We start from the raw sequence: 16,072 nt of genomic DNA, 5'->3' as shown, positions 1-16,072 counted from the left end.
TAGCTTAGTGGTTAAGAGCATTGGGCCAGTAACAAAAAGGTCGCTGGTTCGAATCCCTGAGCTGACCAGGTGAAACATCTGTCGATGTGCCCTTGAGCAAGGCACTTAACCCTAATTGCTCCTCTAAGTCATTCTGGATACAACATAGGAGTACATCATGTGGTTGGTAGATAACTTGATGGGTCCTCTACACCTTGAATAAAGAACTACAGCGCCCGTGCACATCAGGAGCAGGGTAATCAAATGATTAAAGTTCGTGTTAACAAAGGGGAAGGTTTATTGAAATCAACATTGCTCATGGTAGAATGAAAGGAAATGCAAGAAAATCTGTATTGAGTTTGCATTGGTATGATTCTGTACTTTCAGTAGAAACACCCAAATTGTCTGTCAGTTGTGACTGCTAGCTAAGATATCTGATATACTCCTCTGAATCAAGCAAAAGAAAAACATTTTCTTCTCCAACTCATTTTTAATAGCAGGTAGTCACTGCTGAACAAAAAGGTATTTTGGATAAAACAGCATTTGGTGAAATAATATCAAATAAATACATGTAACAAAGCACCACAATATTGATCAAAGGCATGAAGTTGCACTGTGTATATGGGAAGCTACATTCATTAAAAATAGTTTAAATTTCCAGCACATGCACCAGACAAAGTTAGAGAAAAATTCTAAACTGAATATGTAAAATAAAATCCATCAGGAGAAACTAAAAAAGGTGCTAAATAATAAAAACACAATTCACATTAAAGCAGTACAAGCAAGAAACCTTTTTCCCTTTTAAAAACACATTTGGACACTTCAGCTTCAATGGCCAGGGTCACACTTGGAAAGGACTGGGAATCAAATCACACTCAAGCCAGTTAGCTACAACAAAAGAAGAAAAACAATCAAACACACAGACAGACATTCATTTGAGACTAAGGCGAGCACATATCCTATCACACAATCAGAACCCAAAAGCCTATTGTATGTTGGTGCTGTTTTAAGTCAAATTTGAAAAGTAACACCCTGAAGGGGTGGGTGTACCGAGAGTGTTTAAATACTGGTCCCAGATCTGTCTAGGCTTTAGACCTCTGACTATAGCCTGGTCCCAGACATATATGATATTTTGCCAACTCCTCTGAGAATTGTTGCCCTGCCATGTATAAAACATGTAACCTGTATGGCATGACAACTACACAACAGTCAGAGACGTCTAAACCCTAGACAGGTCTGGAACCAGGCTATAGTCAGAGAAGTCTGGAACCAGGCTATAGTCAGAGAAGTCTATACCCTAGACAGGTCTGGAACCAGGCTATAGTCAGAGAAGTCTGGAACCAGGCTATAGTCAGAGAAGTCTATACCCTAGACAGGTCTGGAACCAGGCTATAGTCAGAGAAGTCTATACCCTAGACAGGTCTGGAACCAGGCTATAGTCAGAGAAGTCTATACCCTAGACAGGTCTGGAACCAGGCTATAGTCAGAGAAGTCTAAACCCTAGACAGGTCTGGAACCAGGCTAGTCAGAGAAGTCTATACCCTTGACAGGTCTGGAACCAGGCTATAGTCAGAGAAGTCTATACCCTTGACAGGTCTGGAACCAGGCTATAGTCAGAGAAGTCTATACCCTAGACAGGTCTGGAACCAGGCTATAGTCAGAGAAGTCTATACCCTAGACAGGTCTGGAACCAGGCTGTAGTCAGAGAAGTCTAAACCCTAGACAGGTCTGGAACCAGGCTATAGTCAGAGAAGTCTATACCCTTGACAGGTCTGGAACCAGGCTATAGTCAGAGAAGTCTATACCCTTGACAGGTCTGGAACCAGGCTATAGTCAGAGAAGTCTATACCCTAGACAGGTCTGGAACCAGGCTATAGTCAGAGAAGTCTAAACCCTAGACAGGTCTGGAACCAGGCTATAGTCAGAGAAGTCTATACCCTAGACAGGTCTGGAACCAGGCTATAGTCAGAGAAGTCTATACCCTAGACAGGTCTGGAACCAGGCTGTAGTCAGAGAAGTCTAAACCCTAGACAGGTCTGGAACCAGGCTATAGTCAGAGAAGTCTATACCCTTGACAGGTCTGGAACCAGGCTAGTCAGAGAAGTCTATACCCTTGACAGGTCTGGAACCAGGCTATAGTCAGAGAAGTCTATACCCTTGACAGGTCTGGAACCAGGCTATAGTCAGAGAAGTCTATACCCTAGACAGGTCTGGAACCAGGCTATAGTCAGAGAAGTCTAAACCCTAGACAGGTCTGGAACCAGGCTATAGTCAGAGAAGTCTATACCCTAGACCAGTGGCAGCAGCCCTACACGGTCAGCCCCACAGTTCTCCCTGGAGGGCACACGCAAAAACAACAGCCCAATTCAAAATATCCAACTAACAGAAATACAATCTCTTGTAAGTTTGGACATAAAATGATGTAACTAAGATGTAAAAAGGGTTTAAGAGCGAGTTGGACATGGAAGGATAATAAAACAGTGTGAGTAGAAATGGGGGGGGTGGGGTCATCTCTCCCCTCAGTGCGACGGCGGACAATGGGGGGGGGGGGGGGGGGGGGTGGACAGTTTTCACATTCCTGCAGGCAGCGTACAGAGGAGACCGGGGGGGCTCTTTACTTCTTCCAAACGGTGTAGAAAACCCACCTGAGTCAGCTCATTAAGGAAAATGCTATGTAAACAACAAGTAACCAAGACTCTTAAGTGCAAGACTCTTTTCTTGAAGGATACAGTTCCATATAAGAGGGCACACACACCACCTCCTTGGAGAAGTCTACAGGACATGAGAGCCTTCCCAGCTGCTCCTCATAAAGAGCCAGTGTCTCAGTCAGATTGGCACTATTACCCTGAAGACACGGAGTTAAAACATGGACCACACAGCAATTAGGGGACAAAAATGTTTAAAACAAAAAAAACATCACACTAGGACAAACTTGTCTCTCATGAACAACAAAGATATACGAGACAGACATATAAGTTAATCATGTGTAGTGATGGTGATATGAGCTGAATTCCACACAAGGGTGGGGTGACTGTATGAAGCACTCAGTGAATATGGGTCTCACCTGTGTGAAGTACTTCCCAGTAGGACGCAGTACTTTTATTGAGAGATCCAAGATAAGCTGTAGGAACTCCCATGTAGAGTCTGAGACAGAGTAAACCATCTTTCAACCAATTATGCAAGTGTTTCACACAAGCCCTGATCCACGAAACAGGTTAAAATTACACTAGCCACATCCTAAAATCAGATACATTTTTTGCAATGTGGTACAAGGCGGTGCGTCTTTACAAGAGCCCTACCAGTATTCATCATTGCATACACCGTTAGAACAGAATGTCCAAGAAGACCCCGTGAGAAAGCATTTGTCACTCACCCTCCTCCGGCGCTGTGGAGATGGGGACCGCTGTGAGGTCATTGATGACGTAATCAAACGTCTTCCCTTCCTCAACATACTTTTTTAGAACAGGAACGCAGTCCTCTACCAACACCTGGAATGAGATCAGAACAGATGGAACAGACGGAGGGGGTTCAGGGAAACGTCGTTATGGAAACCCCATGTAGTAACATACAAGAATACAGAGAGCGGAGCAAATCTATTCAGAGCAGTGGGCAAATGACAAACGTTCCATCTCAACTAAGGAGAGGTGCAGTGGATAGCACTGTCCTGCTCACCTGGTAACATTCTCCCTTCAGGTTGTCCAGAACACTTCCACATGCCTTCCTCATGTGTGCTCTACACCCATCAATCACCATTTGGTCGATGTAAACACTTTGTCAAGGAATTACAAACCAGACACAGGGGAAGACAGATGACAGACCAGATAATCCTACCGGGCAACGTCTCAAAAAAAAATGCTCATAAAAGGGCATTGTTAAAATATTGCTGGTGCAAATCCTTGAAGCAATATGTTAACTGAGCACAGAGCGAAGTGAAAAGCAGGGTCCTGAAAGGATATCTCCACCATGGTGATCATCTTTGGCTTGAGTTTGACGGCCTCTGCGAGGATTCCTCCATCGCCACCTCCTAAGATCAGCACCTCCTTCCCTGCATAGTTCTCTTGCCCTCTGCCCATGATGGCCTGGGTGTAGGGCAGGTCACTCTCTGACAGATCTGTCATATAATCACATTACAGTAGGCCCCTTCACTGTGACAGACCTGCCATATAATCACATTACAGTAGGCCCCTTCACTGTGACAGACCTGCCATATAATCACATTACAGTAGGCCCCTTCACTGTGACAGACCTGCCATATAATCACATTACAGTAGGCCCCTTCACTGTGACAGACCTGCCATATAATCACATTACAGTAGGCCCCTTCACTGTGACAGACCTGCCATATAATCACATTACAGTAGGCCCCTTCACTCTGACAGGCCTGCCATATAATCACATTACAATAGGCCCCTTCACTCTGACAGACCTGCCATATAATCACATTACAGTAGGCCCCTTCACTCTGACAGACCTGCCATATAATCACATTACAGTAGGCCCCTTCACTCTGACAGATCTGCCATATAATCACATTACAGTAGGCCCCTTCACTGTGACAGACCTGCCATATAATCATATTACAATATCATTAGATAAGTAAGCCACATGCCGTGACTGAAACCCAGCCAAATGTTCATCATATTAGATTCAGTTTCCAGAAGTGAAAAATAAGTTGAACAACAAGTGACCTAAATAAGTAAAGTAAATAACATAATTACAACAATATACAGTAGCAGTAGGTGAGGAATAATTCATAACAATATTATCTAAAATGAAGGCCTGTAGGAATGCTATATTTTACTTACTAACATCCCCATTGAGGATCAGGATATTGCCAAACTGCTGTGAGTGCATGATCTTTATGTTCTGGTATGCAGAGTCCTCATCATATACAACCCGATCTATGTCATACTCCACCAGTCTGCCGTCTGCTGTGGGCCAGTATCGATCAACAGCTGCACCTCGAGTCAGAGCTGGGAGCCTGGGGAAGGTGGGACATGGTACATATCATGTTCATGATGCCATCATGGGGATATTGACAGAGGGTTATAGGGTAATCGTTTCACACTACAGCTTGTGTCCAGTCACAAGAGAGTCAACACACAAGGCCACTACTGTAAGATCATCCACCACTCGAGGCTTACCTCTTGACCCTCTTAATGTTTCCATGTAGGAGACTTCTCAGCTTCTCTTCCAGTGTATTCAAAAGCTGAGAGAAAAATGGAATACTGTATTTGTTATTTTGCATATTCTAATGCTACATTAAGCAAAATATCCTAAATGTCAAATAGTCCAAAGGCCTACGAGACCACATGTTCGAAAGGTTTGTAAGAAAGCATTTCACTGTAAAGTCGACACCAGTTGTATTCGGCACATGTGAGAAATACAGCAACACATCCAATTGTATCTAATTAATGGAAATATTTCTTACTTAGGGTATTCTGAAGGTCTGTTAAAAATGATCTTCTGTTGTTTTTTGTATTTGTGTTATTGTTTTATGTATGTATGTATGTAAGCAGGTCTATTGTGAAGACAAGTTTCTCTCATCACCTACATTCTCTACTTGTACAATGTTATCTCCTTCACAACACTGCAGATCAATGGTAAGCAGGCCATGGGCGGTCACACGCAGAATAACCAACCTGAAAAGAGAGACATACAGAAACAGAGAAAGAAGCACAGAGTTAAATTGAGAGAAACATAGAATTGAATCTAGGCTATAACTTCTCTCTCACTTCGCTCTCCTTCAACACAAATCTCATGAGGAGAGCCATGGCATGACAGGTTGTGGCCTATTGACCTAAGCTTTATGAAAGCTCAGTGGAGAGCCAATGGGCAGCTGAAGGTTGAGCATTTCTACCCAAAATGTGTGGTGTTGCTGCGGGTATATTCATGCAGGCTTAGGCCCACACAATAGCCAACCGCCAGTGTTTACTAGTCACCACACACACACACACAAAACAGGAAGCGCCAAAGCCCTTACATCCGATCAACAAAGCCACTAAAGAGCTAGGCGTTCATTTGAACGTGAGCCATTGTGGTACCAATAAAACACTTAACCGGCCAATCAATGGTCTTCCTAAAGGGTGTCTGACCACTGGAACACACATGGGGGTTTTATTAGCCAGCATTGTTTTAAATGTAATTTAACTTTATTTAACTAGGCAAGTCCGTTAACAACAGACTAGTGTTTGGGCTAGCTACAGTGTTTGCAACTTCTGTCTACATTTGTTTTGCATAAACCTTGACAACCTCACACATTCAAACACTACATACACACACATTTAGAAAACACACATCATTTGCTGCTTCTTTATTTTACTCGTATTATTATCCTCATCATCTATCCGGATGCCTAGTCACTTTACCCTGCCTTCCAGTACATATCAACCTCAAGTACCTCTGCATATTGATCTGGTACTCCCTGTATATAGCTGCACATTAATCTGATACTCCCTGTATATAGCTGCATATTGATCTGGTACTCCCTGTATATAGCTGCACATTGATCTGATACTCCCTGTATATAGCTGCACATTGATCTGATACTCCCTGTATATAGCTGCACATTGATCTGGTACTCCCTGTATATAGCTGCACATTGATCTGATACTCCCTGTATATAGCTGCACATTGATCTGATACTCCCTGTATATAGCTGCACATTGATCTGGTACTGGTACTCCCTGTATATAGCTGCACATTGATCTGGTACTGGTACTCCCTGTATATAGCTCCACATTGATCTGGTACTGGTACTCCCTGTATATAGCTCCACATTGATCTGGTACTGGTACTCCCTTGATGTAGCTGCACATTGATCTGGTACACCCTGTATATAGCTCCACATTGATCTGGTACTGGTACTCCCTGGATGTAGCTGCACATTGATCTGGTACTGGTACTCCCTGTATATAGCTCCACATTGATCTGGTACTGGTACTCCCTGTATATAGCTCCACATTGATCTGGTACTGGTACTCCCTGGATGTAGCTGCACATTGATCTGGTACTGGTACTCCCTGGATATAGCTCCACATTGATCTGGTACTGATACTCCCTGGATATAGCTCCACATTGATCTGGTACACCCTGTATATAGCTCCACATTGATCTGGTACTGGTACTCCCTGGATGTAGCTGCACATTGATCTGGTACTGATACTCCCTGGACATAGCTGCACATTGATCTTGTACTGATACTCCCTGGATGTAGCTCCACATTGATCTGGTACTGGTACTCCCTGGATATAGCTCCACATTGATCTGGTACTCCCTGTATATAGCCTCCACATTGATCTAGTACTGATACTCCCTGGACATAGCTGCACATTGATCTTGTACTGATACTCCCTGGATGTAGCTGCACATTGATCTGGTACTGGTACTCCCTGATGTAGCTCCACATTGATCTGGTACACCCTGTATATAACTCCACATTGATCTGGTACTCCCTGGATATAGCTCCACATTGATATGGTACTGGTACTCCCTGTATATAGCTGCACATTGATCTGGTACTGGTACTCCCTGTATATAGCTCCACATTGATCTGGTACTGGTACTCCCTGTATATAGCTCCACATTGATCTGGTACTGGTACTCCCTTGATGTAGCTGCACATTGATCTGGTACACCCTGTATATAGCTCCACATTGATCTGGTACTGGTACTCCCTGGATGTAGCTGCACATTGATCTGGTACTGGTACTCCCTGTATATAGCTCCACATTGATCTGGTACTGGTACTCCCTGTATATAGCTCCACATTGATCTGGTACTGGTACTCCCTGGATGTAGCTGCACATTGATCTGGTACTGGTACTCCCTGGATATAGCTCCACATTGATCTGGTACTGATACTCCCTGGATATAGCTCCACATTGATCTGGTACACCCTGTATATAGCTCCACATTGATCTGGTACTGGTACTCCCTGGATGTAGCTGCACATTGATCTGGTACTGATACTCCCTGGACATAGCTGCACATTGATCTTGTACTGATACTCCCTGGATGTAGCTCCACATTGATCTGGTACTGGTACTCCCTGGATATAGCTCCACATTGATCTGGTACTCCCTGTATATAGCCTCCACATTGATCTAGTACTGATACTCCCTGGACATAGCTGCACATTGATCTTGTACTGATACTCCCTGGATGTAGCTGCACATTGATCTGGTACTGGTACTCCCTGTATATAGCCTCACATTAATCTGGTACTCCCTGATGTAGCTCCACATTGATCTGGTACACCCTGTATATAACTCCACATTGATCTGGTACTCCCTGGATATAGCTCCACATTGATATGGTACTGGTACTCCCTGTATATAGCGCCACATTGATCTGGTACTGGTACTCCCTGTATGTAGCTCCACATTGATCTGGTACTCCCTGTATGTAGCTCCACATTGATCTGGTACTCCCAGTATGTAGCTCCACATTGATCTGGTACTGGTACTCCCTGTATGTAGCTCCACATTGATCTGGTACACCCTGTATATAGCTCCACATTGATCTGGTGGTACTGGTACTCCCTGTATATAGCGCCACATTGATCTGGTACTCCCTGTATATAGCGCCACATTGTTCTGGTACTGGTACTCCCTGTATATAGCCCCACATTGATCTGGTACACACAGACACACACCCCAAAGTACGCAATAGGCTGACCAATACAAGGGTTGAAAAATTGTTGGCCATCCGGGCAAATTTTAGGCTTTTTGAGCCTGACAGCAAGCCATCATCAACCAGATTGGAAAGTGATAGTGAAGATGAGGCCTCGGAGTCTGATGTTCAAGATGTGGACATTGAGGAGGTCCAGGGAGAAGACATGGAAGCCTGAGAGGAAAACAACCAAACCTTCAGTTTCTGGACTATCATTTTACAGATGTATGTTGAAAACGTTTTTGGGAGATGTGATGGATCAGTGGGGATCATTCTATATTCCCTTTCTTTTGTTGTTCAGTGAAATCATCCCATGTGAAGAGTCAACTCATTTAATTAAAGTTACATTCGTAACTAAATTGTTATATTTCTATTGGAAGGATTTAATCATTTGCAATTATGTCTACTTATGATACGGTAAAAGGTTTGTTTCTGTATCCATATGAAATGGTAAATATATCCAATGCAAAAGACATCAACATATAAATAGTATTAATATACATACATTTCCGTTATTTCCCATATATTCCTGTTAATTCCCACGGAATGTTTCCACCTCTGAATATTCCCCAAAATGTGCAACCCTAGTTATAACATCTACAGAAAAGACAGAAATGTCAATGGGGGCGGTGTTAAGCTTAGGTAGGATCTCATGTTAAATACTGTTGAAGTAATATGGCTACAGGCTCACCTGTCTCACCTAAAGCCCATTCTTGTGAGAAGCTGCTATAGACCACCAAGTGCTAACAGTCAGTATCTGGATAAAATGTGTGAAATGCTTGATAATGTATGTGATAAACAGAGAGGTATATTTTCTGGGCAACCTAAATGTTGACTGGCTTTCATCAAGCTGCCCACTCCAGAAGAAACATCAAACTGTAACCAGTGCCTGCACCCTGGTTCATGCTTTCAGCAATCTGAGGAACTGAAGATGGACTACAACATTCTCTTGAACACCCTTCTTTGCACAGGGAAGAGAACAGTCATCTCTGGCCCCCTGCCATGCTATAGAAGGGATTTGGAGCGTTACAGCCACATAGCTGCCCTAAACGAGTTCCTGAAGCTCTCCAAAAACAGAAATGTCTCCTTTAGTGACAATTTTGACTTCCTGTGAGAGCAACCAACACTCTTTAAAAGAGATAGGATTCACCCGAACCGCAGGGGTTCCAGGATTATCTCCAACATAGCGAACTGCTTAAGAGACTGACGGTAGCAAGGATCTCATGTCAGATGATGCGGAAGCAATATGGCTACAGGTTAATCTGCCTCACCTAAAGCCTATTTTCGTAGGAAGTTGTTATAGACCAGTGCTAAATGTCAGTATTTGGACTATATGTGTGAATCAGTCAACCTACCAGGGTAGTTGCAAACAGAACAGGAACTAAATCATCCACGTGTATTGATCACATCTTTACTAATGTTGCAGAAATCTTCTCTAAAGCAGTATGGACACCCATCAGATGTAGTGATGATAATATATAATAGCCATAACTAGAAAAAAAAACTAAGTTCCAAAGACTGGACCTAAAATTGTATATAAATGAACAAAGGTTTTGCAATTGTACCTATGTCGAAGATGTGAAAAATATTTGTTGGTCTGATGTGTGTAATGAGGGACATCCGGATGCTGAAGTATTTATGAAACTGCTTCTTCCGGTTACGGATAGGCATGTGCCCATCAAGAAGCACGTATTGCACTTTGATGTACACGGAGGGAAAATGTCAGTCTTTCCAGGCTCAAAGTTGAGGAGAGTTTGACTGCATCAATATTGATGTGTTGAAGGTACAGAACTGTCTGTTCAAGCAGTTGGCACACAGTTCAGACACTAATCGGCACAACACAAGACGTGCAACCAGAGGTCTCTTCACAGTCCCCAGGTCCAGAATAGAGCCATGACTACATGGAACTCTGCCACCCCCGGTTCTCAGGATAGCAATGAAACCAGTATAAAAATGTAAATATATTTTAAAGTGGTCGCACGAAGAGACAGCCATTTTATATTTACTGTATTGTCATTTGCACTGTACTATGCATTAGACCTAGATATTGTGTATATACTGATATGTAGGCTGTGTGTGACGCATTAGACCTAGATATTGTGTATATACTGATATGTAGGCTGTGTGTGACGCATTAGACCTAGATAGTGTATATACTGATATGTAGGCTGTGTGTGACGCATTAGACCTAGATATTGTGTATATACTGATATGTAGGCTGTGTGTGACGCATTAGACCTAGATATTGTGTATATACTGATATGTAGGCTGTGTGTGACGCATTAGACCTAGATAGTGTATATACTGATATGTAGGCTGTGTGTGACGCATTAGACCTAGATAGTGTATATACTGATATGTAGGCTGTGTGTGACGCATTAGACCTAGATATTGTGTATATACTGATATGTAGGCTGTGTGTGACGCATTAGACCTAGATATTGTGTATATACTGATATGTAGGCTGTGTGTGACGCATTAGACCTAGATATTGTGTATATACTGATATGTAGGCTGTGTGTGACGCATTAGACCTAGATATTGTGTATATACTGATATGTAGGCTGTGTGTGACGTTTTAAATGTATGCCTTTCACTCGACTAATAATGTTCTGGACTATGTATTATTCCATATTTGACATAGACCCCAGGAAGAGTAGCTGATGCTATGGGGATCCTAATAAATACCAAATGTTATCAGTCAACCTACCAGGGTATTTACAAAAAACAGCACAGGAATTAAATCAACATGTATTGATTACATCGTCACTAATTCGACAGAAATCTGCTTTAAAGCAGTATCCAAATCCATCGGATGTAGTGATCACCTTATAGTAGCAATATCTAACGAAACCAAAGTTCCAAAGGCTGGGCCTAATAGTGTATAAGAGGTCATACAATACATTTTGTAGTATAATAAAGTGCTGCTCTGCCTTAACAACACTATCAACAAGGCAGTTCCTACAGGCTAGAGGTCGACTGATTATGATTTTTCAACGCCGATACCGATTATTGGAGGACCAATAAAAGCCGATACCGATTAATCTGACAAATTTTGTATTTTTTTTGTAATAATGACAATTACAACAACACTGAATGAGCACTTATTTTAACTTAATATAATACATCAATAAAATCAATTTAGCCTCAAATAAATAATGAAACATGTTCAATTTGGTTTAAATAATGCAAAAACAAAGTGTTGGAGAAGAAAGTAAAAGTGCAATATGTGCCATGTAAGAAAGCTAACGTTTAAGTTCCTTGCGCAGAACATGAGCACATATGAAAGCTGGTGGTTCCTTTTAACATGAGTCTTCAATATTCCCAGGTAAGAAGTTTTAGGTTGTAGTTATTATATGAATTATAGGACTATTTCTCTATACCATTTATATTTCATTAACCTTTGACTATTGGATGTTCTTATAGGAACTTTAGTATTGCCAGTGTAACAGTATAGCTTCCGTCCCTCTCCTCGCCCCTACCTGGGCTTGAACCAGGAACACATCGACAACAGCCCCCCTCGAAGCAGCGTTACCCATCGCTCCACAAAAGCCGTGGCCCTTGCAGAGCAAGGGAAACAGCCACTCCAAGTCTCAGAGTGAGTGACGTTTGAAACGCTATTAGCGCGCACCCAGCTAACTAGCTAGCCATTTCACATTGGTTACACGAGCCTAATCTTGGGAGTTGATAGGCTTGAAGTCATAAACAGCTGCTGGCAAACGCAAAAAAGTGCTGTTTGAATGAATGCTTACGAGCCTGCTGCTGCCTACCATCGCTCAGTCAGACTGCTCTATCAAATCATAGACTTAGTTATAACATAATAAACACACAGAAATACAAGCCTTAGGTCATTAATATGGTCGAATCCGGAAACTATCATCTCGAAAACAAAATGTTTATTCTTACAGTGAAATACGGAACCGTTCCGTATTTTATCTAACGGGTGGCATCCATAAGTCTAAATATTTCTGTTACATTGCACAACCTTCAATGTTGTCATAATTACGTAAAATTTTGGCAAATTAGGCGGCCCAAACTGTTGCATATACACTGACTCTGCGTGCAATGAACGCAAGAGACGTGACAATTTCACCTGGTTAATATTGCCTGCTAACCTGAATTTATTTTAGCTAAATATGCAGGTTTAAAAATATATACTTCTGTGTATTGATGTTTATGATTAGGTACACATTGGAGCAACGATACACACCGCATCGATTATATGCAACGCAGGACACGCTAGATAAACTAGTAATATCATCAACCATGTGTAGTTAGTTATATGTGTAGTTTTTTATAAGATAAGTTTACTGCTAGCAACTTACCTTGGCTTACTGCATTCACGTAACAGGCAGTCTCCTCGTGGAGTGCAATGAGAGGCAAGTAGTTAGAGTGTTGGACTAGTTAACTGTAAGGTTGCAAGATTGAATCCCCGAGCTGACAAGGTAAACATCTGTCGTTCTGCCCCTGAACGAGGCAGAACCCACCATTCCTAGGCAGTCATTGAAAATAAGAATGTGTTCTTAACTGACTTGCCTTGTTAAATAAAGGTGTAAAAAAATGAAAAAATGAAGAAAAAAACTAAACAAATCGGCCAAATCGGTGTCCAAAAATACCGATTTCCGATTGTTATGAAAACTTGAAATCGGCCCTAATTATTCGGCCATTCCGACTAATCGGTCGACCTCTACTACAGGCCCTAGTTTTGTTGCACCTGGACTACTGTTCAGTCGTGTGGTCAGGTGCCACAAAGAAGGACTTTGCTCAATTGGCTCAGAACAAGGCAGCACGGCTGACCCTTAAAATGTACACAGAGCTAACATTAATAATATGCATGTCAATCTCTCATGGCTCAAAGTAGATGAGAGATTGGCTTCCTCACTACTTGTTTTTGTAAGAAGCATTGACACGCTGAATGCACAGAGCTGTCTGTTTAAACTACTAGAACACAGCTCAGACACCAATGCATACCCCACAAGACATGCCACCAGAATACCTAAGTGCAGAACAGACTATTGGAGGCGCACAGTACTATATAGAGCCATGGCTACATGGAACTCTATTCCACATCAGGTAACTCACGCAAGCAGTAGAATCAGATTTACAAAACAGATTTTTTTAAATACACCTTATGGAACAGAGGGGACTGTAAAGAGACACACACACATGGATTTTGTATTGTAGATATGTGGTAGTAGAGTAGTGACCTGAGGACCCCAGGAAGAGTAGCTGTTGCCTTGGCAGCAGCTAATGGGGATCCTTAATGAATACAAAATGTATTGTACAGTATGTAAGGGTGCTATGGATGTGCCTACTGAAGATGCTTTTAAAGTGTACCTAAAGCACCACACCTTGCTGAATCGGTCTTGCCTGACTGTCTTCATAGTGTGTTATGTGTCTCATGTGCTGTATTACTTGTTCTTATTATTATCATCAAGATAGACCGCTGGCCACTCGGGAGCCTAAGGCATCTCAGTGCAACAAGCATCACTACAGTCCCTGGTTCGAATCCAGGCTGTATCACAACCAGCCGTGATTGAGAGTCCCATAGGGCAGCACACAATTGGTCCAGCGTCGTCCAGGTTTGGCTGGGTAGGCCGTCATTGTAAATAAGAATTTGTTCTTAACTGACTTAAAGGATACATTTGAAATGTAAAAAAAATATTTTATATTTTTAAATGTAGCACTTCGGGTTTTTGAAAAGCAAACACAAACTAGGCCTAATTCATGAACATTAGATTAATTCTACAAAATATGTTGGTAAGGACATAAATAATGACAGTGTTTATGGAACTGGTGCCTACCTGCCATTCTTGCCAATGAAGGTAGCAAGATATCCATGTCCCTCAGTGTCATGGACAGTCTCTGTCATTTCCTGTTCTTGAAATATAGACTGCAGCCCATGCACAGTCGTTGGACAGTCTGCTGAACAGAAAAGGGAGAGGCATTTCTAGGGTGACAACACAATAATTAACACCATACGCCCCATGTTTGAAATTCCTGTTTCAGATAGAATCACCATTAAAAATGGTAAATAAATTAAGCCTGTTAAGGTGATATCTAGCTAGCTAAAAGAGAGACAGGGTTGCACTTACTGCACACAAACTGTAGCTACCTTGTAACAACCACCAGAAATGTCTAATAATAAGCTAGATAACTATGTTCTTCATGTCTTGTCTGTGTACCTTAACGTTAGACAGTTGGCGATGCAGCAACAAATTAAATTAATTGATATAGCCCTTCTTACATCAGCTGATATCTCAAAGTGCTGTACAGAAACCCAGCCTAAAACCCCAAACAGCAAGCAATGCAGGTGTAGAAGCACATGCTAAAAATAAATGGCAGTAGCCTAGCTAATTTAACTGGCAAATTCTGCTTGTATGCTATTTTCCCGAGAGTGCATATACTATAGCTATCAGACTGATAATTGGCCACTGGGACCTTATGAATTTTTAAAAAGTGTGACCAACTTGAGATGGCTATAGCCTCATCAATAAGTTATGCTAACATTGATATGCTAACTTGTTAGCTAGTCAAGCCTGCCTGTCCATTAAAACCAATCACGCAGACAGATGAGATGCCTTTGCTAACCTAGCTAGCTAGCAACTGCACAAAAGGTCATATTACCCGCATGCCAGTCATGTTGCTGGCAACCAGCAATGTCTGATTTGGAATTATGCCATCAAGATAGCGGACGACATTTAACTATATCAATATTACTCAGCACGTCATTAGCTACGTCCTCCGCGAAAAAAGCACTAATCGTGCATATCATAATTGTATGATTAGTATATATTGGACAGACTGCGCGTATTGACAACGATTAGTTAGCTAGCTAACGTTAGCTAGCATACAGTACATGCGCAAAGGGAAATGATAGTTTATGACCCCCATGTCCTGTATTGCTGCAACCGTTCGTAGCCACGGTGTGTGTCATTTACCTGGCGCTGAGAGGTTGAAGTCGAGGGTGTAATGTCGCAGTGCCATGACTGGGTACAGCCGTCAGCCATGCCTGGAGTAGGCAGCCGGTGTGAAAATGGAATTTGCGTGTGGGGACAGAAGGAGGGACCCGTGCTATTACTGCCAGAGTGTTGTTTGAAGTGGGAGGGTTTGCTAGAGTGCAGACTGGTATGTAGACACGCAGGGGGAGGGTCCGATGACGACCACCTCGTGCTCACATGTATCTACAGTTCAGATTGCAGTAGGCTTTCTGTTAGTTGTACATACAGAGAGAGACAGAGAGAGAGAGAGAGAGAGACAGAGACAGAGAGAGAGAGAGAGCCTATCATCATTCCAGTCCTTTGTAATTATTTCTCCACTATGGCTTATTTATTGCCTTACATCCCTTATCCTTATAATTTGAACACACTATATACACTTTATCTATTGTATTATTGACTGTATGTTTGTTTATTCCGTG

General features: G+C 42.2%; 1 protein-coding gene across 20 annotated transcripts; it reads right to left on the bottom strand.

Annotated features, from left to right (window-relative positions):
• Nucleotides 1-259: 259 nt before the first annotated feature.
• LOC139388080 (spermine synthase-like) lies at nt 260-15,784 on the bottom strand. Of its 20 annotated transcripts, none has more exons than XM_071134627.1 (13): nt 15,594-15,757; nt 14,457-14,577; nt 5,534-5,621; nt 5,124-5,188; nt 4,785-4,960; nt 3,936-4,090; nt 3,652-3,741; nt 3,353-3,467; nt 3,044-3,123; nt 2,709-2,824; nt 2,267-2,624; nt 2,135-2,223; nt 450-1,087 (listed from the first exon to the last, which is right to left on the bottom strand). In XM_071134627.1, exons 1-11 carry the CDS (start codon nt 15,637-15,639, stop codon nt 2,594-2,596), a joined length of 1,083 nt encoding a protein of 360 aa, XP_070990728.1. In that variant the 5' UTR covers nt 15,640-15,757; the 3' UTR covers nt 450-1,087; nt 2,135-2,223; nt 2,267-2,593. The 20 variants fall into 20 exon arrangements, with proteins under 20 accessions (XP_070990729.1, XP_070990730.1, XP_070990716.1 ...); XM_071134630.1 differs by adding an exon at nt 1,565-1,961 and having other exon boundaries at nt 450-1,205; nt 2,223-2,624; nt 14,457-14,574; XM_071134622.1 differs by adding an exon at nt 1,565-1,961 and having other exon boundaries at nt 450-1,205; nt 2,223-2,624; nt 15,594-15,756.
• Between the last annotated feature and the right edge of the window lie 288 nt (nt 15,785-16,072).

The sequence above is a fragment of the Oncorhynchus clarkii genome, chromosome 29 (genome assembly GCF_045791955.1).
Source record: "Oncorhynchus clarkii lewisi isolate Uvic-CL-2024 chromosome 29, UVic_Ocla_1.0, whole genome shotgun sequence".
Taxonomy (NCBI): domain Eukaryota; kingdom Metazoa; phylum Chordata; class Actinopteri; order Salmoniformes; family Salmonidae; genus Oncorhynchus; species Oncorhynchus clarkii.
Note: the sequence above shows the minus strand (reverse complement) of the source record. Positions and strands in the feature narration are given on the sequence as shown.